This window comes from Phaethon lepturus, unplaced genomic scaffold, assembly GCF_000687285.1.
Source record: "Phaethon lepturus isolate BGI_N335 unplaced genomic scaffold, ASM68728v1 scaffold9451, whole genome shotgun sequence".
NCBI classification, from domain to species: domain Eukaryota; kingdom Metazoa; phylum Chordata; class Aves; order Phaethontiformes; family Phaethontidae; genus Phaethon; species Phaethon lepturus.
Window position 1 is genome coordinate 3,205 of NW_010519927.1, and position 25,568 is coordinate 28,772.

At 38.1% G+C, this 25,568-nt stretch overlaps 1 protein-coding gene across 1 annotated transcript in view; it reads right to left on the bottom strand.

Annotated features, from left to right (window-relative positions):
• Positions 1–3,676: 3,676 nt before the first annotated feature.
• Positions 3,677–25,568, bottom strand: part of ARFGEF1 (ADP-ribosylation factor guanine nucleotide-exchange factor 1 (brefeldin A-inhibited)) — a gene marked incomplete at its 5' end in the record, with an annotated part of 66,749 nt that continues 44,857 nt past the window's right edge. Inside the window, 17 exons of the mRNA XM_010297213.1 lie at positions 3,677–5,111; positions 5,806–5,923; positions 6,854–6,992; positions 7,937–8,105; positions 8,472–8,611; positions 9,480–9,609; positions 10,173–10,242; positions 15,778–15,916; positions 16,004–16,139; positions 17,143–17,272; positions 18,632–18,762; positions 19,435–19,595; positions 20,602–20,774; positions 20,936–21,087; positions 21,735–21,904; positions 22,003–22,043; positions 23,204–23,294. Of these exons, the coding sequence (XP_010295515.1) occupies positions 4,947–5,111; positions 5,806–5,923; positions 6,854–6,992; positions 7,937–8,105; positions 8,472–8,611; positions 9,480–9,609; positions 10,173–10,242; positions 15,778–15,916; positions 16,004–16,139; positions 17,143–17,272; positions 18,632–18,762; positions 19,435–19,595; positions 20,602–20,774; positions 20,936–21,087; positions 21,735–21,904; positions 22,003–22,043; positions 23,204–23,294 (2,255 nt within the window). The remainder of the gene's footprint in view (positions 5,112–5,805; positions 5,924–6,853; positions 6,993–7,936; positions 8,106–8,471; positions 8,612–9,479; positions 9,610–10,172; positions 10,243–15,777; positions 15,917–16,003; positions 16,140–17,142; positions 17,273–18,631; positions 18,763–19,434; positions 19,596–20,601; positions 20,775–20,935; positions 21,088–21,734; positions 21,905–22,002; positions 22,044–23,203; positions 23,295–25,568) is intronic.

A 25,568-nucleotide genomic window follows, 5' to 3' on the forward strand; every position in this document is an offset into this window, starting at 1 on the left:
AAAATTTATGTTGTTTGATATTCCACACTAAAAACTATCTATCATCGAAGGTATTTGGTAGATATGATTGCTGACTGAATTGAAACAAGTAATAATAGAGTTCAGAGGGTAATGACACCAAGTTGAAAGGAAAGGCTGTTGTGGTTTTTTTGGGGTTTTTTTTTTTGGTGTGTGTTGGATGTTACCCAGTACGCATTTCAGAATGACGTTGCATTAAGGTTTATTAGCTGAGCTGGACTGCGATGTACAGACCTGGCATCTGCAGTCTTTACTGGTGTTAAAATAATTCTTCCTGAGCTCTCTCCTAAGAGGCTCTCTCTACAAGAGCATTTAGCCATAACGCTGTAATTTACTGGCCTTATTTTTATATGCATTTCTAGTGCATATATGCACTAAAGATGTGACTTTGGGAAAGCAAGAACCTTCCACCAGGTCCATCCAAGTTTGCCTGTTGATCTGGCAGGGGGAGGAACTGTTGGCGTGAGACATCAAAGACTTGGAGTTGTTAGCTGTTGGCTCTAGGTGGGTCTGGTTCCCCAGAACATCAAAAGGGTGTGTTAAGTAGAAACAAATGTAACTTAAAAGTATTATTTAAGTATTTATTGCAGACAAATAAGCCTGTTCAATGTAACAAAACACGGTAAACTTTTGTCCCCTTTAACATCTGTACCTTGCGCTCTGTCTCTCAGGTGATAGCATTTCCTTAGGAGAAGTGGATGACCTTTTGAAGGGCGCTACATCCAGTGACATCAGACGGCCCAGCTCTGTTGAGACAGTTGCAACAGAGCCCTGGCTGCGACCAGGAACTTCAGAGACGCTCCAAAGGTTCCTGGCTGAACAGTCAAGCCCGGCAAAGCTTTCACCCAACCCCACACTACCGCTTAGCTGGCAGGGCCTCTCGACCGCGCATGGCTGACTCAGGTCCCCATGCGCACCAGCGGTGCCTTGCAGCAGCGGAGGGACTGCTCAGCACTACTGCACTTTCCAGGGTCCCTTGTTCTGTGTACATAGTGTGGAGCTGTGTGTGTAATTTAAAATAGCAATAATAAAGTAACAGAAGCTGCAGTGTAAGGGTGAGGTAGAGCCACGGGTGTTTTGTGTTCCATGATGTGGGAAGCAGAGGAGTAGTTTTGGTGGTTTTTGCACTTTTTATACAAGTTTCAGCCTCTGAGTTGGACTTACCACAGAAACAGAGAGAGAGTGTGTGTGTGTGAATTTGATATTAAATCAAAGTTAATTTTTAGCTTTGTTTATAGCCAAACTCCAGAACTGTCTGGAAGTAGCGTAATCCAACAGCAAAGGTGCAGTTTAAGCTTTTACCAAGAGTGGGAGTAACTTGGAGAAGGGTACTTGCTTTTCATACCATGGGGAGTGTTACCCTGTGTGAAAGCTCAGCAAACTGATGACCATTAGTAATACATCTAATGTCCCCTAACCTGCTACGTGCTGGGTATACAGACATTGATGCATATGTTTAATTTATGGTTCTGATTTAAGAGTTAATAAATTATTTTGTTACTAAAAATGTGAAAGCAGACATCAATTTTCTTATCATTTGCTTCAGCTTACATTTACACATGAACAAAGTAGAATGTTAAGGCTGTCTTCAAAGCAACAGGAAAACATGGAAAAAGCTAGAGCCTGGAGGAGAGGCCTCAGGGCTGCTTGATGCTGAATATCCCAGAGGCAGGAATCCCAAAATAGTATCCAGCAGGTGAAAATGTTTTAGAACAGCAATCACTGCACCACACGGCCTCTCATACTCTCAATCTCACACTCTTCTTCAGTGTGTCACCTGCAAGCCTTCCCCTTGTTTCTGACAGCTCTGTTCAGTTGCTTCGAGTTGAACTTTGTGGTATCTTCACTGTACTAACTCCAGGCCAGATCCAGAACTTGTCTTCTCAAAGATTAAAATTTTGCACGGATTTAGTATTATCCTGTAAAAGCCAGCCTCATTTACCTGCAAGACTTTGAATGAGACTCTCCCTTCCAGCTGTCCTCCCCTGTGCTGCCCTTCAGGGTACTCTTGGGCCCTCACATCTTTCCTTCAGCTGTCTCCACATATCCAAAATTCAGTTTTAGGTAGGGCTTCCTGCTCCCCTTCCCAAGTTTTTAGTTTTTTCTTTAAATGATGAGAGTCTCATCTGCAGGCTAAAACGCAGCTGCCATCGCAGTCCTGAGCTCAAAGCTGACACGCCTCACACAAAGCTGCTTTTTCTGCTCATCACCATGGAAGCTGAGCATTTAGAGAACTGCAGGTTGGACATGATACCCAGAATACAGCTGTTGCAGTCCTGGCATTACAGGAACTGAAGAGCAGAGCAATGATGATACAGGAGCTCAGTTTCCAATGAACCAAGATGATCAGCTATTGGGCCTTTTCCACATAAGCAACACATAAGGTAAGATATGAGAAGGTCATGCTGTAACACACACACACCCCCCCAATCATTACTAAATAGGAGTCCACAACAGAACAATAAAGCAGTTACGGTTTAAAGCAAAAAAACCCACCAAACCACCAAACTTTTTAGATAATCTATTGTACTCATTGCCACCGAATGCTGAATCTTGAACACAGACATTTAAAAAGGAATTGGGCAGATAAATGGGTAACAGATACATAAATGGCTGTCAGGACAGTGCTCTGGGTAACAGTGTCTGGAACACCATGGTAATGGTACCAAGAACACCATTTGCCACAGGCATGGGGGAAGAGGATGACATAAAGATCTCTATTACACTTACTTACACATTATACTTTAATAATTATTACTGGTCAATGTGAAACAGACACAAAAGACCTCAGGTCTGGCCTAGTACAGGGGTTTAAAATTTAAATGTTACACAACAAACTGAAAAAATAAAATTGCAGCCCAAGAGGAAAGGCCATACAATTACATTTAATTACAATTCTCCCCCTTCTGACTTTGATAAATGCAATTTGGTTTTGCTCCACCCCAATTAATATTATATGACAACTAGTCACAGCTCACACCTTTTAATTCCTTTCCCTGGCTTTTCCACAGCTATTTCATTGAACTGCCTACAGGTATTTTTGGAGCCTGCTGCGCACAGCTACACTTCACTCCTCTCCCAGTTCCCTAGGGAGAAGCAGATGCATTCTCACCTCTGAGATTAGGGTCCCTCATCCACTTTTTCACTCTTCACACTTCTCTCCTTTGCTAGTCCTGAGTTCTGTGAGAACATGGTGGAGAACAATCCAATTCCGCTTTTATTCACAAAATGAAATATCCTGACAAGGCTTAGCTGGCCGATGGATTCCCAGTCAGCAGTGGGATGAACTGCAGCCCCAGCCTTCCCCTCACATCTGCCCTTGTTCCACAGTCTGTTTCCTGTTACTATTTTAATTCCCAGAAAGCAAAACACCATATTTGAGTTTCTATCTGTGCAGCACTACAGGGTTCATTTGACTATTCCACCTACAAGAAGGTTTTTTGTTTTTGTTTTTTTGTTTTGTTTTGTTTTTTAACTTACCTCTTTTTCACCCTCTACACACTTAAGAGCAGGAAGACACATCCTTGTCAACCGAAGCTCACCCACCTGTCTGCCCCCAGGGGGCTGGGGTTTGTTCCTTTGAAAGGACAGCATGAGAGGCAGAGGAAACTGTGAAACAAGTAGCTGTGAATTAGACTGGTTTTGATTGCACTGATGAAAGAGTTCAAAAACTTTATTGACCTATAACCTGATTAGAATATGCCAGATGAGAACCAAATATTGTACAGAAAGTTGTACAGAATTTTTTTACATAGAAAACTTTACATATCTGTACCATATACATTTTGTCCATCTGAAAAAAATTTCTACATCCATTGTTAATACAGAATGCTTGACAATCTTGTCTTTTAACCATCAGAACACAATTCACAGTATGAATACATTTCCAATAAATTTAACCATCCCCAAACCATGCCAGATTTGTTACTTGAATATATTCAACATTAAATTCTGTACATAAGAGTGAAATCTACATCAAACAAAAAACATGTGACAGCAGACACAACCTAGACTTGTTTGCAGTGATTCAAGTTCCAGTCCTTGAAGGATCATCATTTCAATGGCTCCTTATATTTAAAAGGCCTAAAACAAGTATATTACAGGTAGTTATGTCAGTCGTGATATTTCTGTCTCTGTTCTTGACAAAAGTCAGCAACACTAACTTCTGGGCTACAACAAAACCAAAAAAAGAAAAAAAGGAAAAAATAATAAATCACTACCCCCAAAAAATAAACCCAAACTTCTAGTGCATTTGGTAAACAATGAAGTGTTACGGGTTTTCAGCAAATCAATAATACAGAAATAAAACAATTCAGGAAGAACTGTATAGTGTTAAAGAGTTTATATTACAGACCTGCATCTCTGTACATTTTTCACAGAAGGATGATTACCAATGTCTCAGACAGCCTGAGTGTGCAAAAATCTTAGAATATCAGACATAGTTGCTAAATATCTTTTACCATGAACAATAATCTCCATTTTGTTTTCACTATAAACATTTTATCCTTCAAAATACAGCTCTCCTGAGTTGTACTTCTTGCAGAAGCTCAAACCTTTACATATATAGTTCTTTGGGTACATTTTACTTTCACACCCGCCATAAACATCTGTTGCTATACTGCTGCCTAGGACAGTAAAGGATATTGCAGCCCATGCTGACAAGAGGACTGTGCTAAAAACTGGCTCCGTGCTCAGCATGAGCCAGGCAAGAGAAACCGATAGAGATAATCCATCAGGAAATAAAGGGACTGGAGTGTTGCAAGCCTTAATTACAGTTGTAAGCATCTGTACCGTTAACCCTTGGATACACACTGCCGTACAAAGAAACCATTTTATGGATATCCAGATAGAATGGCTCAGCTACCTGGTCCTTTTATTTAGCTGAGGAATATAAACTTTTAAACAGACCAATACTCAGTCACTATCTGCTACTGCTTGCTTATTCCAGACTCTTGTTCTGGTGGTTGGGATATTTGAAAAACCACGCCAATCCGCAGGAAAAACCTTCGTAGAACAGCTCGGAGTTCAGGAATAAGGTCAAACTGCATAATTTCACACAACAGCGGATAGTAGAATGAGGCATGAGCCTTGAACTGAGGAGAAAACAAACAGAAGAAGTTCTATTAGGCATCAATACACTTCACAAAGGGTGTTACAAGTGAAGAATTTTAAATACTCTCCCAAGTCAAGGAGAGAAACCCACAAAGTGACAAGCAGAAACATCTTTATAGCTGAAGCTAGCAGTAACAGCTGTGAAATACTCTGACATGCTCACTAGATACACACAGCTCCTTGCTAATGCTTATTCTTCAAGAGGAAGAATTTTTCTATTATCAGTTAAGCCTTTCACTTAATATTTCAGCCAAGTTTTGTTAGAAATAGAGGGATATTTAAACATGGATTCATTGACTTTGGAGAAGGTCAAGATGATGTACATGTAGCACTGGAAGCAGAAACAGGAGTTACTTTGAATAAAATATCAGCCACTAATCCCCTTCCGCAGCAGAAGAGGGGTAAAAGCAACTTAACACACACTTCTAAAGGATTTTAGCATCTTTTAAATTTTCTCAGACACATTTTATTTTATCACTCACTGCACCCTCATTTTACATTACTACTGCCAGTATGTGTCAAGTGCAGTTTCAATGTACGTTCCCTCCACAAAGATTGTCTACAGAGCAGCAGGAGCTTTTAAAGTCAAGTATGTAACTGTGCATGAAGAACCAATCTGGATCTACTTATTATCTGTAAATGTTGTCTTAAACACCATTCCAAACAGTTACTTACCCTTTCATCACTGATCTTCAGGACCTTAGTCAAAAATAAGAGTAATAGATTAGTCCAGGCTTCCCGATGACTTTCTGATGTGAGAGTGAGGAAGTAACTCAGAGCCTCACTGCAGACACTGGAGAGAAAAGACACAAAAACTAGTAAGTAACATTTTATTTTGAGCTCTGCTGTGGAGAGGGAGCTTTGGCTTTGCAACTATACCAGTGTAGAGCCCTGGTGTAAAACAGCACTGTTTTATGAAAGCTACTGTAAGTCTGATTACTAATAGAGCACAGCAACCTTGTTCAACTCAAAACCAAAGTCCTAAGACTGAAGTATTAAATATGCTGACAAGTATCATCATGCTGTTTGTGCCTGTATTTGAAGTGTATCAAGTGCTCTCTGAGAGGTAATAAAATGCATGTGACAAAATTGTATACATACTTTAAAAATTAATCTCATCCTGATGTAACCAGGTAGTTTTCAGCTCTGCTCCTTGGTCTATAAGCCTTAAAATACTTTCACTGTGTTACCGCTGTGGATTTAGGCCCTCTGTTATTCCAACACTTGCTTGAACAACTTTGTAAACTACAAACATTCAGGTGAATCTTAGTATTCACAGTAATGAATAACCAAAGAGCCAAAAGCTTCTGTGTGCCCATAGGCTCCTGAAGCCCAGTGCTCATTTCTTCAGATGAGAACAAACAGCGTCAGTTTCCTAAAGTATCTGAGGTTACTGAAAGAAAAAAGCAGGGTTTAGGCGATAGTTGCTTTTCTTTTTAAAGAGGAGCTATAACAACCCCCCACCTACCCACATGCTACAAAAAAAGAACGTGACACAACCTTTATTCTCTCCTGCAAAACATGTAAGGAGAACAAAAAGCAGAGGCAGCATTAATAGCTGGAGGCATAACAACATAAAAACTCTTAATATGAGCTGTGATCACCACCATACTTTGTTAGCTCTAGGAAGTTTACTGCAAACAGAGGTCTATCCTTTTAAATAAAAATAAACATTCTTTAACATCAGAAATAACATCAACAGGTTCAGCTACATGGACCTTACTTTAGTAGTCTTTGCTGGACTTCCTCCCACGCACTGGTACGGCTTTCATCTGTGTACATACGGAAAAGAATGCGCAACCCACAGGCAAGGCTGCTAGTCTCCTGTTTCAGAAGATTAGGCTTTGACTTGCCTTTGAAACCTAGAGAAATTCCAAGTATCCATTTAGATTTTGTTTCATCTGACATTCTCCCTTACAGTCCCCCACTTCTCCTTCTAAGCATCTTTGGCACATAGACAGTTAGAAGAACACCTTATGTAATTAGTTTCTCATGACATTTAGTACAATGGAGTGCTACTAAAAAGTAACCTATGTATATACACCATAATTGTGTTTGGGCACCCATTTTTATATAAGCTTCCAAGTAGAAGTGAAACCTGGGTGTACGATGAAGTGCATTCTACCACCTGAACAATGGACCCTTTTTGTCACAATCACATACCTAGAGTGTATATTGTTTTATTGCTTGTTTTTGATAAAAGTGTCTGTACTACTACTGCTTCTAAAGCTGTTACTGTATAATTAAACTCAGTTTGCTAGTGGAGGTCCATGCTAGCAAAAAGCATACCTGTAAATATTAATACTACTTCACTGAAGTGGTTCTGTGTATGCATACATCAATGCACAAAACAGCATGCTGCATATTCACAGTATGCATTCACCATTAAAAATATTAATATAGCTAACTTTGGTGCAAAGAATAGACTAAACACAATGCTACAGAGAGTCCATTTTCCATCTGTTTCAGAAAATGACACATATTCCACTTATACACCGGAAAGTAAAACAACCCCCCAACAAGTTTTGGGGTTTTGTGCCTGCAGCTTCCAAGCACAGGACTCACACCTACTGCCAGGGATCAGCTTGGCAGCAGTAACCCAGTGAAACCTTAAATTTTAGGAAATCGAAATGATATTTGCACCTGCACAGATGAGGTCTCCTCCTCTTAGGGATTCTAGGGTTATCAAGTTACAGCCTGATATTCAATTTTCCATTCAGCATCAAAGTACTTTTGACCTATTTTGGGGTCATTTCAAAGCACAGTAACATTCTCACAAAGTATTTCTCCAAGGGGACTGACTCACCTGCTTTCCAGAGAGCAGTTCTTTGTTCATTGTTTGAATTAAATGCTTTAGCAAATCTGTGAGATTCCAGCAGACAATCAAGAAGTTTGAAAAGCTGCTGTGATGTTAGAAAACGATACATCCCTTGATCTTGTGTATCCACATGGACATCAAAGTCTACTGCATCTCTCTATTAAAAAAAAAGAAAAAAAGATTTCAAGTAAAAATTCACAGTTGTCTTCAGCAAGCTCCTGTGATAACTCAATTCTACTCTGTTTTCATCTGTACTGTACTTAACTTAAAACTGTATTAAAAGTTGTGACCATATCCCAGTTACATAAATCCCTTTGAAGAATACATGTTCTAATCTCCACAGTGTGCCACCCCAGCACAGCAAATGCAATTTAACACAAGATGTAGAAGATCTCAACAGCCTCCTGGAAGTTCTCAAGCGCTTCTAAAAATTGCAAATGAGAAGATGTTACAGGAGTTTATGAAACTTTATCCACTAGAGAAAAAGCTGTTAAAAAGAGAGGTACTTATCAGTTCTACTTACTTGTGCTGCTGCTAGATTCTCAGCATCCTCTTTTTTACTAGTTGCTGGAAAGAACACAATATTGTCGATGGTCTGAATGAGTTCCAGTTGTACAACGCATTTGATCAAAAGAGCAGCAAATAACTTCTGTTCTGGAAATTCTTTAAAGGAAAGAAAAATAAAATTGCTTGTTAACTGAAGAACTGCAATACTGGGGGTTTTTTTTTGAGTTATTGTGGGAGTAAACTGAAGAATAGTTTACCTTCAAGCACATTCATAAACCAATGAATGTGGTTTCCCCTGGAACCTCCCCATCTAAATTACCCTTCTAAAACCAGGACTCATCACAATGTTTACAATTGGCAGGTTTTAAAAAATTATTTCCTAACTTTGAAGTCACCTGCCATATACTGGACAATATATTGTTATATAAAAATCACCAAAATTAGTAATCTTTTTGTTAGCATCAGTGCAATGGCAAGAATGAGAGGCCGGGAGACCGTCACATGCAGAGGAGGCTTAGGATAGCATTGATATCCTTGATGCTTGTTTGTACTTGTGGCAAGTACTAATACGACCAGACATGAGCATTTTAGGCACCAACACATAGCTTTGCACAAGCATCTTCAGGGTTTGATATACTCTCTTCGCATCAGCCTAAATACACTTTTTTTTTCCCGCAGCTGTATTGTTTCTGTTGCTATTCTGCACAGAAAGAACTTTGCTGTTAAGAAAAAAATAATTACTCATTTACATAGCATTATAAGGAGAGTACTAATTGTAATATTTTGCTTTGGGTAAAAAGCTTGCAAGTTAGCAGCTGAGCTCTATAGATTTTCAAAGCACAGGTAAAAAATGTGAACCCACAAGAGTCCAAAGGAATTCTGTCATCCTACATGGAGACAAAAATTTAATCAATGTAATTTTTTCCACATGATGTTTCTAAAGTTATGGTTGGGACTACAACTGAGGATATCTAACATCTGCTAAATGCTACTCTTCACAGATATAAAATACAGAAACACGCACTTGCTGTTGGCCTGGCTTTACTCATTTCTTCACCTACTGTGGACCCTGCACTGGGTTGATACAGACGTCCGTCTGAAGATCTAGGCTGAACAGAATCATGGATATCTACTGACTTCTGTGAGACTGTATCCTGAAAAGAAAGCAAAAACACACCCTAAAAACCAACTTCAGAAGATTTCTGCAAATCCAAATTTTTCATCAGTTTATTCAGTCAGTGCTAAGAAAGCTGATGGTTATACATATTTTCTATTTTAAACATGTTTTAAGTTTTTATTGCCAGAGAAAATTCAAAGGGCAAAGAAGTCAACCTAACTGGCCACCTTTCCATCTCCAGCTTTTTCTCATCATGCCAATACATCAAAGAGATTATTGAGAAAAATGAAATAAAACCCACACCCCTTAAATACAGTATTACCAGACACAGGACATTACCCAAAACATATACAGGTAATGACCTACAGCCAACTTCTGGAAGCCAACTTTGCTGCAAACAAATACATACTCTCTTTCTCAATTAATTCCTTGCCATTTTTAAGCATTAAATAGCATTTAATCTAGAAAAAAAACTTTGTCAAGTAAATCAAAGCTGAAAAATGGGTTTAAACAAAGTATACTTTTCACTTACCCATATCACAACACATTTGTACAAGACTCTTGCAAGCTTTAAAAATATTTCTGATTTCAGCAGCTTACCAGTTTTTCTTTTGCATCAGAGGGAGATCCAGAGCCAAACTCCCCACTGACTGGTCGCCAAGTCAGCAGCCTTAAAAACACAAAACCAGTAGCAAATTTACTAAGTTTAAAATACAAATCAGAACTGATACTCTAAAAAGCCCACTTCAATATGGTGAGGTTTTTGTTTTAAATTAAATTTATGGAAGCCAAGCATTAAAAGAGACAGATATAAATACTTCCATAAATTAATAAACTAATATCAGTTGTAAGTACACATTTTAGTCTTTCACACACATTGAAATATTTAAATATTGTTTTTGAACTTCAGCATTTCTGCCAATTGCCTTGGATGGACAACTGGTTTATGTGGAGATGGATTAATTTTTCTCAGAAATACTGGATTTGGCTTTAGGCAGTGCTCTAGTGCCATTAGTGGGCCTTGTTGTCTCACGCTGCTTTAAGCTTTACCTGGAATAAGGAATGAATCTACCCCATGACAGATCAGCATGAACGTCTGGAGATGTTTTGTATTCTCTATTTGGGATATGTTCCAGCATTGTAGTTCTATTTCCACTTAAGATTCAACACTTCCACTGAGGATTCATTGCTGTTATGAGGCAGCAAGTCACCGACAATACTTCCAATCTCTTCCTTGCTGTCTTCCTATAGCATGTTGCTGTCTTGAGGATCTTTGCCTTAAGCACTAAAAAATTTCTACGTTAATTGTAACTTCTTAAGGCTGTCTGTGCCTGACAAGAATTGAGGGAAATGGATTAAATAACCTAAGTGGTCCCATCACCTCTTGTTCTATCAAATCTTTTGCTACAAAGTAAGATTAAAGTTATTTGTCATTGTTAAGATCTCAAACCATTTACCCTCAATCTGTGTGAGGCAACACTTGACGGACATTTGTGTCTGTGTATCCTAAGTGAGATCTTTCTCACTGTGTTAAGGATCCTAAATTAACATCTCACTGATCTCCATACAACTAAAGACCATATAACTAAAAATACAAATTGGAGATAAGAAAAGATAAAATCTTGAGGCATGTAATGAGACAAGAAATAAAAGTAGAGCAGAGAACTGAATTGATTCTTGAAAGCTCCAAGGACACAAACTGCAGATTATTCTGGATTAGAGGTTGTTAAATACAGTGCAATTTATTTTGGGTTATAAAGTCTTGAACTTCCATCTGCCAGAGGAGGTATTGGAATAATGAGCCATTATGAGCCAGTAGAGGCCAGATCATTGTAATCCGTGCAAGGAAACAATTCTAACTCTTGAATTTCCCAAGGACAAGAGGGCATTCACCCTGGCTTTCTCAGCATCAGCAAGCCGAGACTTGCTCTCATGAAGCTTCAGAAAATTTCAATTAAAAAAAAAAATATAAATAGAATAGACATTAAATAAAAGGAAGAATCAAAGAAACTATTAAAGTGAGCTAACAAAGTATGGTCTGGATTGACCAGTCAGTGTGGTAGATTGAAAAGTGGCTGAACAGCTGAGCCAAGAGGGTGGTGACCAGGGACATAAAGTCTAGTTGGAAGCCAGTAACTAGTGGTGTACCCCAGGGTCCACTTCTGTTCAACATCTTCATTAATGATCTGGGTGATGGGACAGAGTGGAAAGTTTGATGATGACACAATGCTGGAAGGAGTGGCTGATACACCACTATACACTGCCACCTAGAGCGACCTCAACTGCCTTGAGAAATGGGCTGACAGGAACCTCATGAAGTTCAACAAGGGGAAGCGCAAAGTTCTTCAGCTGGAGAGGAACAACTGCAGGCCCCAGTACATGCTGGGGGCCACCCAGCTGGAAAGAGGCTTGGCAGAGAAGGCCCTGAGGGTCTTGGTGGACACCAGGTTGGACATGAGTCAACAATGTGCCCTTGCTGCAAAGAAAGCATCCTGGGCTGCATTAGGAGAGTTGCCAGCAGGTGGAGGGAGGTGATCCAGCCCCTCTACTCAGCACTGTGTCCAGTCCTGGGTCCCCCAGTACAAGACAGACATGGGAGTATCGGAGAGAGTCCGGCAAAAGGCCACAAAGACAATTAAGGGACTGAAGCATCTCTCCTATGAGGAAATGCTGAGAGAGCTGGGACTGCAGCCTGGAGAAGGCGGCTCAGGAGGATCTCAGGAATGTATATAAATACCTGAAGGGAGGATGCAAAGAGGGCAGAGCCAGACTCTTTCCAGTGGTGCCCTGCACTGGGACCAGAGGCAATGGGCACAAACTGAAACATGGGAGGTTCCCTCTGAACATCAGGAGGCACTTTTTCACTGTGAGGGTGACCAAGCACTGGCACAGGTTGCCCAGGGAGGTTGCGGAGTTTACTGCCTTGGAGGTACTCAGAACCCAGGACACGGTCCTGGGGAAACTGCTCTGGGTAGCCATGCTTGAGCAGGGGAGTTGGACCAGACAGCCTCCAGTGCCCCCTCCAACCTCTGCTATTCTGTGTGATTCTACATTAGTATCTTCAGCTATCAACACCTCAATGACTTTACTCAGTATGACCCAGCAACGTGCACTTGCAGCCCAGAAAGCCAACAGTAGCATGGGTTGTATCAAAAGAAGTGTGACCAGCAGGTCAAGGGAGGGGATTCTGCCCCTCTACTCCGCTCTGGTGAGACCCCACCTGGAGTCCTGCGTCCACCTCTGGTGCCCTTGGCACAGGAAAGACATGGACCCGCTGGAGCAGGTTCAGAGGAGGGCCACAGAAATGATCAGATTCATGCAATGCCTCTCCTATGAGGACAGGCTAAGAGAGTTGGGATTGTTCAGCCTGAAGAAGAGAAGGCTCCAGGGAAACCTTATAGCAGCCTTCCAGTACCTGAAGGGGGCCTATGAGAAAGCTGGAGATGGACTTTTTACAAGGGCATGTAGTGATAGGACAAGGGGTCATGCCTTTTAACTAAAGGAAGGTTCATTTGGATTAGATATAAGGAAGAAATTTTTCACTATGGTGAAGGCACCAGAACAGGTTGCCCAGAGAAGTTGTGGATGCCCCAGGCCCTGGAAGTGTTCAAGGCCAGGTTGGACAGGGCTTTGAGCAACCTGGTCTAGTGGAAGGTGTCCCTGCCCATGGCAGGGAGGCTGGAACTAGATGATCTTTAAGGTCCCTTTCAACCCAAAACATTCTATGATTCTATGATTTTGTGGAAGCCTGGCAAGAGCACAGTCTGGGCTTTTCTAGTAAGTGATCCTTGCTGAAATTGGTAGCTGACTAAATATTCTAGTACTATATTTTCCAAACAAGGAAATAATATGTTCCTCTCTCTTTGCAAAACAGTAACTTGCAAAGAACCAGTAGAGGCTAGTACTGCAACTAAGAACTCCTACAGCCAATGCTACAACTCTTAAGTTGAAGTAGTAAGTTACACAATACCTGGAAAATGTTTTATATGAATGCTGAAAGAGAGCAAATGTAATCCTACCTGATCATATTAATAAAAACCTCTGCCAGAAGATACTTTGCACTCCAGAGATTCATAGCATCTGACTATTTCCAGACAATTAGCTATAAAGCACTTGGCCATAAAACTTTCATATATACTACTGTGTGATTCGTCTCTGTCTTCATTTCAATGTTAACTATAGTGTTACTTCCAGACATGGGAAACAAAGGTTAAAAGGAGCATTTGCCCCTTTCTTTAAGTACTGGGGCAGCCTCCGCAACAAGCTGGGTATTAAAAATGTATTGTGACAAAAAAAAAAAAAAAAATTTAAGGCTGAGAGGGCAGGAAAAGCTCCACCACAATAAGGCTAATAGAGGGACTTAGAAATACAAATATGAAATGCCAGCCAAACCAGGAGTCATAGAAAAAGAATCAGATCCCAAAAGAAGAAGCTGTACAGAAAGAGAAAGAATTACCCTCCTAAGAGCTCAGAAAGAAAAGGAAATAAATGAGTATAAAGTCTCCATTAAAAATATGAATGGATACCTGTATACTGTTATCATTTTTTCTTACCCACCTAAAAAGCTTCCGCTTTAATTAAATATGGTGAAAGCGAAAAGACTGTTTTGAGCACTTCTGTGTCACCCAACAATTGTTTGGAGAAGAGCAGATGTACTTTCACCGTGGGGAAGGAGACTGATTACACTCATGTATAAAATCCGAGTAAGATTTACTTTACCCTGCAAAAGTTGTGAACGTCCCAGAAATAGAAGCAATAATATAATGAAGTTCTCAAAGAAGGCATAGAAAGACTGAAAAAGGAGATGGGAGGTAAAGAATGGAAACCTATGGAAGGAGTCAGTTACCCTCCTAGGAAAATTAACCCACTGAAAAGCAGAAGTGCCATAAACATCAAACGAAATAATGCATATATTTCAAATCAGATAAAGGTAAAGGCAATAAAAGTATTTTGAATGTGTCTAAAGATTAAGATATCCAAAATGTTGCTCTAGAAGGGTCTCTAATATTCAATTGTAGGAATACCCAGAAACCTAAGTTTTAATCGTATGTGGAAACCAAAACAAATGTTCTGCTAGTGATTATTCACTTCAAAATTTTTCCAAGTATGGGACATACTAAGTTAGGGCTAATTCAACTGGACTTTCACATCCAGAGATTTGGTTTCAAGTTTTATTTTTGGCAGTTACCAAAATGCAAAAAATAATATGGTGCTTGCTCCCAGATGTTTCAGCTTTTTTTTGTATTTTTTTTTTTTGGATTCATACGTACTTACATAGAAAACTAGGTGAGGTAGTAACAGATGGTTTAACGTATCTTTTAAGCACGAATGAAGCTCTCTTACGCACAGTCCTAAAGTTAAGGAAAGATTGATGTGCAGAAGGTTCCCTTTGCTTCAGTTTTCTTCAGGCCTGAATTAGGTGATACCCAAAACCAAATGCTTCTAAACTAGCTGACAGACGTAAGACAAGTAGTAATACAATAGTTCAACATTAAGACTATCAGATTTGAAAACAAGTAGTGCTTCACCTCAGTGTTGGTAGGGTAGGGGAGAAAAAACCCTCACCTTTGGTATAATGCTGGGTGTCATTTCTTGTTACTCTGCTCTATGATGTCTATGTATAGCATACTACTCAGAATAGCACAGCCTTGTTTCCAAGAAACTTCACATAGAGTTGTAACACAAAGGGAAAGACAGTTACCAAATATGCAAGAGAATTTTCATAAAATGATTAGGATTCGTAGAAACTACGATGGAAGCTAACCATCAACCACAGAGACTTCAATCTGTAACACTGTTGCACTGGTTTAGTATTTTGTGGAAAAAGCTTCACATGTAATCACAAATTGCAAAGCCTGCCTATCAATAGCATTCCTCTATCACAAAAAGAAAATTACCAAAAAAAATCAGGTAGTACTCCTCAAAAAATCCAACACTTCAAAATTGAATGAAGTTACAGTTTTGTGGTTTTGTTTTTTTTCCTTATATCCTGTATGGTATTTCTAGTTTTTAACAGTTTATCATTTACAACACAAAAGTAGTATTATCTAGCATCTAATTTATCATTATGTTCCAAGAAAGTCTGCTTCTATTTGGTTCACACATAACAGCTTTTTCTTCACCCTTTAGATATCTAACAGTTTGAAATCAGTAAGTCATCTAGCTAAACTACTTTGCAAAGTATAAATATTAACAGTTGTCTTACGCATGAGGGATTGTAGTTTTGAAAATATCCAGCATGCAAGTACAAGTTTTATCCCAGATTTCTAGGGTAAACTTTTCACCATTTAGGATGACAACATTCTCCAAACAGTTTGTACCAGATCGTGCCAGTTGTTCATTGTCTGGAAAAGACAAACAGTACATTTGTTTATTCACATTCAGCACAGTAAAATGTTAACATTGTTTAACATAATTTGGTATAGTCCTACCTTGCTGCACGCACCAGTACAGCTGTGCAAATATATCATCCAAAAGAACATCACTAAGTACTTCTAAATACTGTGTGAATACATCACATATTGCATAAAGTGCATGGTTGCAGGTAGTTGTCATCCATTCAGCTTTCTAGGAGGAAGGGGGGAAAAAAGTTGTTAAAATTTTGGTTAAGGTGAAACTTTTCAGATACGCATCCCCACAGGCAGATGGATGTATGCAATCTGAATTGCTTTACATTGTCATGCAATTCCTTTCTATATCTCAAAATGCCGAAAACCTGGAGCCCCAACTTTTGCTTTGCTAACTAGCAGGTTAAAAAAAACTACAGAAACAGCAAACAACTATTCTTAGAGACCACATTATAGGACTGACAAACACTCACCATCATGAGATACTGAGTTTGACGTTAGTGTCTAACCCTAGCTCAATAGTTTAACACCAAGCTAAGTTTTCTGTGTTTCTTCTAAATATTTTCCAAGGAATGAAAATTCAGAAAGTGAGACATGTCCTTCTACAAATAGTAAGACAGTGCCTCCTAACCAGCTGACAATTTTAATCAAACTTCTAATATTAATAATTTACACAAAATTTACATTAAGAAGCCCATTTCCGTTTCACTTCCTCATCAGAACAGCACCTGGTCCTGGTTTGGCAGGTCAAAATCTGTTTGGGTGGTTAAAAGGGTGTAGTTGAAAGCACAGTGATGGTTTTTTTAGTTTTTTGTTTTTCCCCTAGTCATCAAAGACTTTTGAACTAACAGAACTTATTTCTTCTAATTGTGACTTCACTGCTGATCACAAACCTCATTCCATTGAACATGCTGTCATGAAATTATGTGTGTGTCTAATTCCAGACATCATGTGTAAAAGCTGCAGTTAATTCTTACAAACCAAACTTGTCGCATTTTATGCTATTCTTCTATTCTTTGTAGTGTAAACTACTAAGCCTTTTACAGACGTGGTTTAAAAAAAAATTGAGAAAAGTGACAGTATGTCCAACATGCTAATAAAACAAGATAAGGCTACTAGAACCACAGGTCAGCCATGCAAGTTTTGAGGTTTGCCTTACACTACTTGCTAAGCTGTATTGCTAATCAGATCTCATGTAAATTATCTTCCCCCACTGTTTTCACCTCAGTCTGCTGTTCTGGCAGTTTCATGTTGTCAAATATCCTGAAGACAATCCGAAACAAATCTTGCCACCAGTGTTTTTCATAAGTATGGCCGTATGTCTTCATTATTTCAAACATTACTGTTAAGCCCCTGAAATGAAGAAAGAATGACACATAATGAGTTACAAAAACATGCACTAGACCAAATATGTCCAACTGCAACAGCAATAACAAACTCAAATACTATTATGAGCATTATACATTGATCTGATGTGGATTAGTCACACTAGCACACTAAAAATTAAGTAGAAAATCAGCGTGTTTAAGAAGCACTTAAAAGTCACAGGCAATAGCCAGAAAATACTTTTGAGAACTGTGATAATTTCTAATTAAACTAGGAAAACAACTTCTTTACATGGGACCACAAAAATAAAGGAACAAGTACTTCCAGGTAAGAAATACAGATGTCTAGAAACAAGTATTAATCTTCACCAGCTATAAAGGGAGTCCAGATGCACAGCTCGCATGTAGATGTGTAAATTTAAAATCATCTGTATACAACCTCTCATTTTTAGCATCAGAACTGCAACAGAGTACACTTTATATGGGAAAAGCCACATTCAAGGAAAATAAGCAGGTTTTACAGGAAATCAGATTACAGCTTTGCTTTTTCAACTGTTTCTGCAATCCCCAATTCTGGAAATGTGACACCAGGCTTGCCCAGGTCAACTATGACAAATAAGAAGTAAGTAACAAATGGAGTAAGTAACAGGGGCATACATCACGGAATCAGAGATCATACCTTTGTATTTACTAATGAATAGAGAGGCTCAGTATTGCCACTGGAAAAATATAGATCTGGATCTTAATCCAGTGTAATACCTTATTTTAAAAAAAGGTGGGGAGGGGAGCAGAATTTTATGCATATTGACCTTCCACGTTAAAATAGTTCTTGATCATTTTATGTTAGGAAAGTTAAACGTTGACTTTTGCATTTTACTGTGTTCTATGCATAAACTCCCTCCATTCCATCTGATTATAAGTTGAGCTGAGCTGGTTTACAGTTTCTGTAAGAAACTTTTTTTTAGTTTCAGGTTCTATAAGAAATGGAAAACAGCCACTATATTTTAATTTACTTCAGCTTTAATTTACTTTTAAATGAACTATTTAGATAGTTTTTGTCTTTGTAATGTCATGGCTATTCATCCTAAACAGGCACTTTAAGGAAAAATGTCATACTTGTCTCTTTTTACATAATGCAATCACAACCACGTAACATTTATTACAATGGAAGATAAAAATTTAATATGTAAAGAACACAGACTTAATTTCTACATTCCAGCATCTATTTAAAAGGTGTTTTTAAGTAGTCTGGTGTTCCCACAGTGATATCACCTAAATGAAATACCTAAGTCATTTTACAGCGGTTACGTTTATTAAAAGAGTTGTTCCTATTTTGAAAGTGTAAAGTAAACCTTTTAAAATTTGAGTTACAAATACTGATTGTTACCTGGTTCTTACATCTAATTTGCATCTATTGATGATACAGGACAACTCAAAGAGAATTGGGAACCATCCTCGCACCCACACTCTGTCTTCGGGAGCTACATTCATATCATCACTTGTGTATTCCTTGAACGCCTTTAGAAGAAAACAGGGTTATACAGAGTCGTAAGAGTTATATTCTTCAAAACAAAACACAGTTTGGACTGTAAGTAAATCTCTGCTGTATCAGTATGATACCCTGATACCTCAGGTGAGCTGGCAATCAAAATAATACTACTGAGAAGGTGAAGTATTTTTCAAAGTAATGCTTAGTATATTATGAAAAATAAGCTAAAAAAACTAAACAAGATGATACATTCAAGCATCATTTTTTGCTTGCAGATCAGTCTGAGTCTCTTTCTCTCTTTTTATAGACACAGCACTGAAAGTGAGGATCTACCATAACTTTTTGAGGATTCAAGCGTTTTTGCTTATACCATTATACATTCTTCAGAACACTTCTCAGTAGGGAGCAAATCCTGAGATACATTGATTTCCAGCAGCTCTCAGGAAAGCCAGCCACCAGCTGAACTGGACGGATGGGGATGGGCAGGGTTAAACCGTAACAGGGAATAAAAGGAAAAAAAAAAATTGTTGATACTTTTAAAGCCTGTGGCATTTTTATACTCCTATTGCTTCTGAATAAAGTACATTTCTCATTAATCTTTGAAACCTGAAGGGAAGCCAATCAGGTTAGCACAAGTAATTTTTTCTTTATAAAAGCATTGTAGATTAAAGCACTTATAATTTAGTTAATACAGACTATACCTGAGGTCTATCAGATACATATTTTGCACAGTGGCGAATGAGGCGGATCGCTTCCATACTGGTGTCTGGAAATGCTGCATTGCAGGCAAATTCAGACAAGCACTTCACTGCATCCTGGAAAGAATCTATGGTTGCTGGGAAGTGTTTTTCAAACACAATTGCTGGGAGAGAAGTGTGAACAGAAGAAAAAAGGCGTCATCCTTTAAAATCTATTAATTCTAATATGAACGGATTGTAACAGACTGGTTCATTGATTGGTGCTGTCAAATGCTTGAGTAGCCATAAAAACTGAAAAATGAATGCTCAACCTAAGAAAAAAACAATCACCTAGAGGGCATTCTATTTTGACAGTAAGTGTCTAAAATAAATCAAGGTAGCATCTAGTCTAAAGGAGGGATATTTAACAGTTAAGCAAGAACAGAGCAATAGGCTTACTGCTTAACACTAGTCTGTGTGATCAGAGTTTAAGAGGGCTACATAGAGCATGGAGTTACATCTGCAAAAGGATTTCTCTCAGCAATATGGTCCTGTTGCTTTTATTTTAAATAGTCACTTTTGAGGGAAAAAAACCCCACATTCTTCATCAATGCTGAAAGTTTTAGGAACTTAGGAGTTTAGGTTGAGACAGAATGAAGGAGCCCTTATGGCACTTAAAGCCTGAGATCTAGATTAGGATGGGAAGAGGGGGGAAAAAAAAAAAAAAAAAAATCACAGTGCCACCTAGCTCAGCACTTTCACCTAAACAGGGCCACAGACAAGGACAATTCCGAAACAAGAAAAAGATAAGCAAACAACATAACAGTAAAATGACTACACAATTTTTTTCCCCAGGGTGGGGGCTGGGGGGAAAGGGAATATAAAATTGTTCACTTAGATTAAAATGTACACATTTAAGTAAACTTATCTAGGGCTTGACATATTTTACTACAGAATGATATACACAGGTAATTTTTTTTTAAAAGGCATAAAGGAAGACAGATAATTAATCTTATTGAATTATTTTTGTTAAGTATTTTCCCAGAGGATTGGTTGAAAAGTGTAAAACATTGGTTCTAAAGTATGAAGCAGGCTTTACTATGCAGGCTGTAGAGCCAACAGATAAACAAAGCTTCTCAGTCTCTGGAGTCACATACACTTTCATGATGTCTGAATATCGTCAATACTCACTGACAATGTGTCCTGTAGTCTGGAATGCAAGTTCCACTATACTTTCATCCTGATCTGAGGCAGCCAGATGAAATACTGAAAAAATGTTTTTCCAGCCAGAACGAATGTTAGCAGCCTGGGAATTTACCATCTGTGCAATACACCGTACAACCATGTCTCGAATAGTAGGAGACCTAAATTAAGATAATAAACAGTAATTGTTTAAAGTAAATTATATAATTAATTAGAATAGTGTAATTCTCCAGCAACTGATTTTACACAGGCAATTTGAAACATTAATTGCAAAAGTTGGTGCTTATGATCCCAGGTGACTCAGCTAATTGTATGCTATTACCTGTTTCTCTTCATGATATGTTCAAATGGTCTTAGGAAGTCCTTCTGGAATCGGAAATTAGCAAGTTCTCCTTTTTCTAAGAATTTCATTGATAATTGCCTTAATGAGTCTACTGCAAAAATAGCTACATCTTCATTGGGATTGCAGCCAACCTGACAACGTAGAATAGAAATGCATAGTAAGTTTGCATCAGAATTCTTATCGATTCATCCCAAGCTGCCTTTACATTTGTTAACAGGGAACTAAGCAGTACTGGAAAATTAACAAAACTAAACAGTAGCCAATTCAAAACCCCTCATTGTTAATGATATTCAGTAATCCCTAACCAATTCCAGCTATCTTCCACATTATATATCCTAGCACCTAAAACTTTCTAAAATGTGCAAGCTGTCTACAAAGACTTCAGCAAGCTGTATTAAAAATGCATGTCAAGCATTCATCTTTCTAAATAGTCAATTTAGACTGGAACAGAAAACAACCTCTTACCCAAGCTCCATAAAACACCCTCAAAAATTACAACACCTAACTAAAGGCAGACAGTTCTAGACCCAGATCATGATATATATATATACATATAACAATGTATATTCCTGCTTTTATATTTATTATATTATGTACCTCTACCTTCTCAGAGGCCTTTCTAGCTTTACAACTTTTGTTGTGTTTTAAACTACTTTACAGGACCAAAAAAAACCCTGTGTAATTCAGATAAGCACACACTTTTCCAACAAATCTCTAAATAAAATTTATTTGTATTGATAATGCAAGGAACATGCCATATAATCATTAACAGGGATACCTTATTAAAATGATCTCCAATAACTTCCCAGATTCTAGACCACTGTAGCCTTATCCGACCCATGTTGTAGTAAGAAATCTCTACTATCTTCTGCAGACTAAACATTCGAGGGTGGGTAGCAGACAGCAGTTCATCCATAGATACAGCACAAAGCCAGCGAACAAAATCCACTGTTAAATGACCACAGATTTTAATGTAATATTGTTCCAAAGTTCAAGACAAAGCTGCTTTGTAGTTTACGGGGCAGGGAGAGTGGAATAAAACCTACCAATAGCATTTCCATCCAACCTTGTAGATCCCGTAAATATTCTGTAAAGTGCAGTTTAAGACATTGTTACAATTTCTTAAAAAGCATCTATTAAACACATATTCAAGATTAAAATATATATATATAGACACCCCCTGACTACTTTTAACTAATTGTTTTTTAATAAATGTGAAAAGATACTGAGCTTTGAAAATAACATCAGAATTATTTAAATTATTTCTAATATTTAAAAATAACTCCCATAAGCATGTGTGGATATTGGAATGTGAGCGTTGTTTCTACTACTATCTGCTCATTGACAGTGACTGATGAATAATATCAGTAGTGTATAAACTATTCAGCCATGCTCCAAATACAGAAGTCAAACTTCTCCAGAGTGTGCAATTCCCCTTTGCCATGACAAATAGATATTCAAAACACTTCCCATCATGAAGTAGGGAGAAATACTGCAAACCTAAAGAGCTATTATGTGTCTGACATTAAGTCTCCAGTTCTCTTGATGTGATTTTACTGCAAGGCAACTTTCATTGAACTGACATCGATCTCGGTGCCTATACTCAATCACAGAAATGCTTACATGCCTTCAGAATGATACCACTTCATGATTTTCAATTTTGACAACCATTAAGAAAATGATGTTTTCTGATTTCTTATATGCTGAGAGTGCATGATCCATTAACAATCCAGTCTGATCAGTGCTTTACAATATAAAAGGGAACGTTTATGATATGCATTATGCCTGATAAATACGATTCATAGAAAAGACGACTAGAATAATAATTTTGGTAATTTCAGACAACATCTACATAACTAGAGGAAAGGAGGGAGTCAGTAATTGCATTTAGGAGAAAAAAGGGTCTGTCAATAATGCTCCCTGTACTAAGGCAAAATGGAATTTGCTGTTTGTTACTACATATAACAAATCAAGATTCACCGGACAGTACAGCAGACTTCATTCTGCAACTCTTCTGTAATAATTTTATATATGTAAAAAGGCTTCTTGCCTAATCTTTGTTCTGTTCCTTCTTGCAAAAATACTTCTGCTCCGTAAAAAAGGAAAAAACCCACAAAACCGAAAAGCACTTTAATACGGTAACATTTATGTAGGGTTTTTTTCCAAATAGGGGTCCTATTATTAGCACAGGATATTCCAATATTGTTTAAAAAGCTTGAGATGGCAACAGCAAATTTAATACAATACCTGTCTACAGCAACGACAACGCTTTGGGAGCTAGTTTCACCAATGGATTCCTGAATACTTGCTATCTGCTTCCAATCCACATTTCCACCAACTACAAGCGAACAAAATTTGAGAAATGGGTAAGAGATAACACAGAAAGGGCTGGGAAGAAAGAGGAATGCCACTAACAGTATAATTACATATAATATTAATTCACAAAAAAGAGAAGCACATTATTCCTTTCTCTTGCATAAGCTGGGCATTTCGGTGAACAGTTGCATGTTGGTCTAAGTCCTAATCCTCTAGATTCTCTATTCATGTATAAACTATATTCATTCCAGAAAACTGTCCACATTTGGAACAACTGTATGAACAAGTGAAAAAAATTCAAAAGCATAAAACACAGCTTTTTCTCTCCATCTTTAAATAGATTTTTGGTAATTCTGCTACTGAAAATATAAAACATATGATAGATACCACACAATGGAGAACTTTTCACATTTTATTAGCAGCAAGTGAGTATATCCATCCTGATAGGTTTTCTTTTTAATCATTCACAGAAAAGAGCTCCCATCAAAACTCCATCTTAAAGCTACAGCTCAAGTACACCAAAATTATCACCTAACAATAGTGAGAAAAATCTGTAAATAAAAATAGCAATATTTGATTTGGAGGCTAGAAACTGTAGTCCGCACCTGGGAAGGCTCACATTGAGAAAAATGCTAACTTTACAGGGAGCAAATCTCTGAAGTTTCTGGCAATCCCTAAGCAGCTCCTCCCTGCAACAATAACAAAAAAAACCCACACCAAAAAAAAAAAAAGCAGGAATCTTGCAATCATTCTGGGTATTCTGCATTTAGTTGCTGCCCATCAGAAAGACGGGGGAGAATACAAGAATTGAAGGCCAGCAGTTTTATTCTCTGAGCTTTGCAGAGACAAAAAATTTCTCATGTTTCAGACTGCCTCCCAAAAGTATGCCTGAGTCTTGCTGTGGTCCACACTGGGAGGCAGCTCAAGATGACTGGCTGTCAAATCTAAACTGACCCATCCTAAGAATTTTCCCAGGGTATTTATGGAGTAACCTTCCTGTACATACATGCATACATATGTAATCTTACACTAGCATTTCAGCGACTTGTAATACTGTTGGGTTTGATCAAAACTTCTAAGCACACAAGCTGCCAGGATTAATAAACTTGAATCTTGGTAATGCATCAGCTAAGAAACACATCAAACGAGTAGCTGTGTGAGGTGAATTTGAAGGGCCATTTCCAAGAAAGCAGGTAACCCTAACCAAATCTGCCACTTTGTATGAGAATTCCCTATTACTGTAGGATTTATAATCAATGCTGGAAAACTTCACAGACAAAAGATTTATATTCCAACAGTTATGAGATCTCTTACAATGAAACATAGTCACCTATACAATTTTGCTTTATGAAAAACTGATTCCTCAGATTCCCACTGTCTAAACAGAACTTCTGGTTACCTAAGAATTACACTTTGGCTATGACCTACACACAGCAGCAGGTTTTATCTTCTAACTTTGTGAATAGAAACTAGAGAAGAAGAAAGCTGAACTTCAATTACAGCTCTAAGACCACATTCCAGCCAAAGAAGGAATAAATGTTTATTCCTTTACTTTTACAACAGAAGTGCTTGTGATGCCTTGAATTTTCAAGCAAAACAAAAGGGCCACAGCAGGAACATAATGCAAGAGTGATGAAGACATTCAAATGTAGATGCCTGAATGCATCTACATCAAATGCACACCTGAAACCCTGTTCAGGCAGTAAATGAGAAAAGGGCTTTTTGGGGTTGGGGTCTGTGGTTTTTTTTTTTTTTAAATACTTCAACAAGAAGAGTGAATGCTGCTGCTTATGCACGCCTGCTTTTGCAAGGTTTGAAAGATAAAGCTTCTGTGTCACAAGACTGCAGCTTCACTTAGTCTAAATTAAACAACTATTCTCCTGTAAAATGTCTGTCTGTATATATGGGCATAAGCACCTTATTCGTCACAGGAATATAGATTTATAGGGAGATTGCTAGAAAGCCACAGTTCCAAAAGATACTTCAGAGTGATCATAGAAAGAAAATGAAAATATTTGCAATACAGGATTTGTGGAGAAGAGTGAAAAATGGAACAGTTGAGAAAATGACTGCATTCTAACCACCCCTATGTGTACGAAAAACTAAACTCCTCTGAGTTAGGCATTTTTCTATAAGATTGAAATGATATTTAGAAAAAAAAAGAAAATAGATAAGTTTCCATAAGTGCACTGTAACAAGCACTCCAGAAATTCAATTCAGAGAGAAACATTTTATGCATTTGGGCATAGACTATTTTCCTTAGAAATGTGCTTGACAGAGGGGAAAAAAGTCTTTA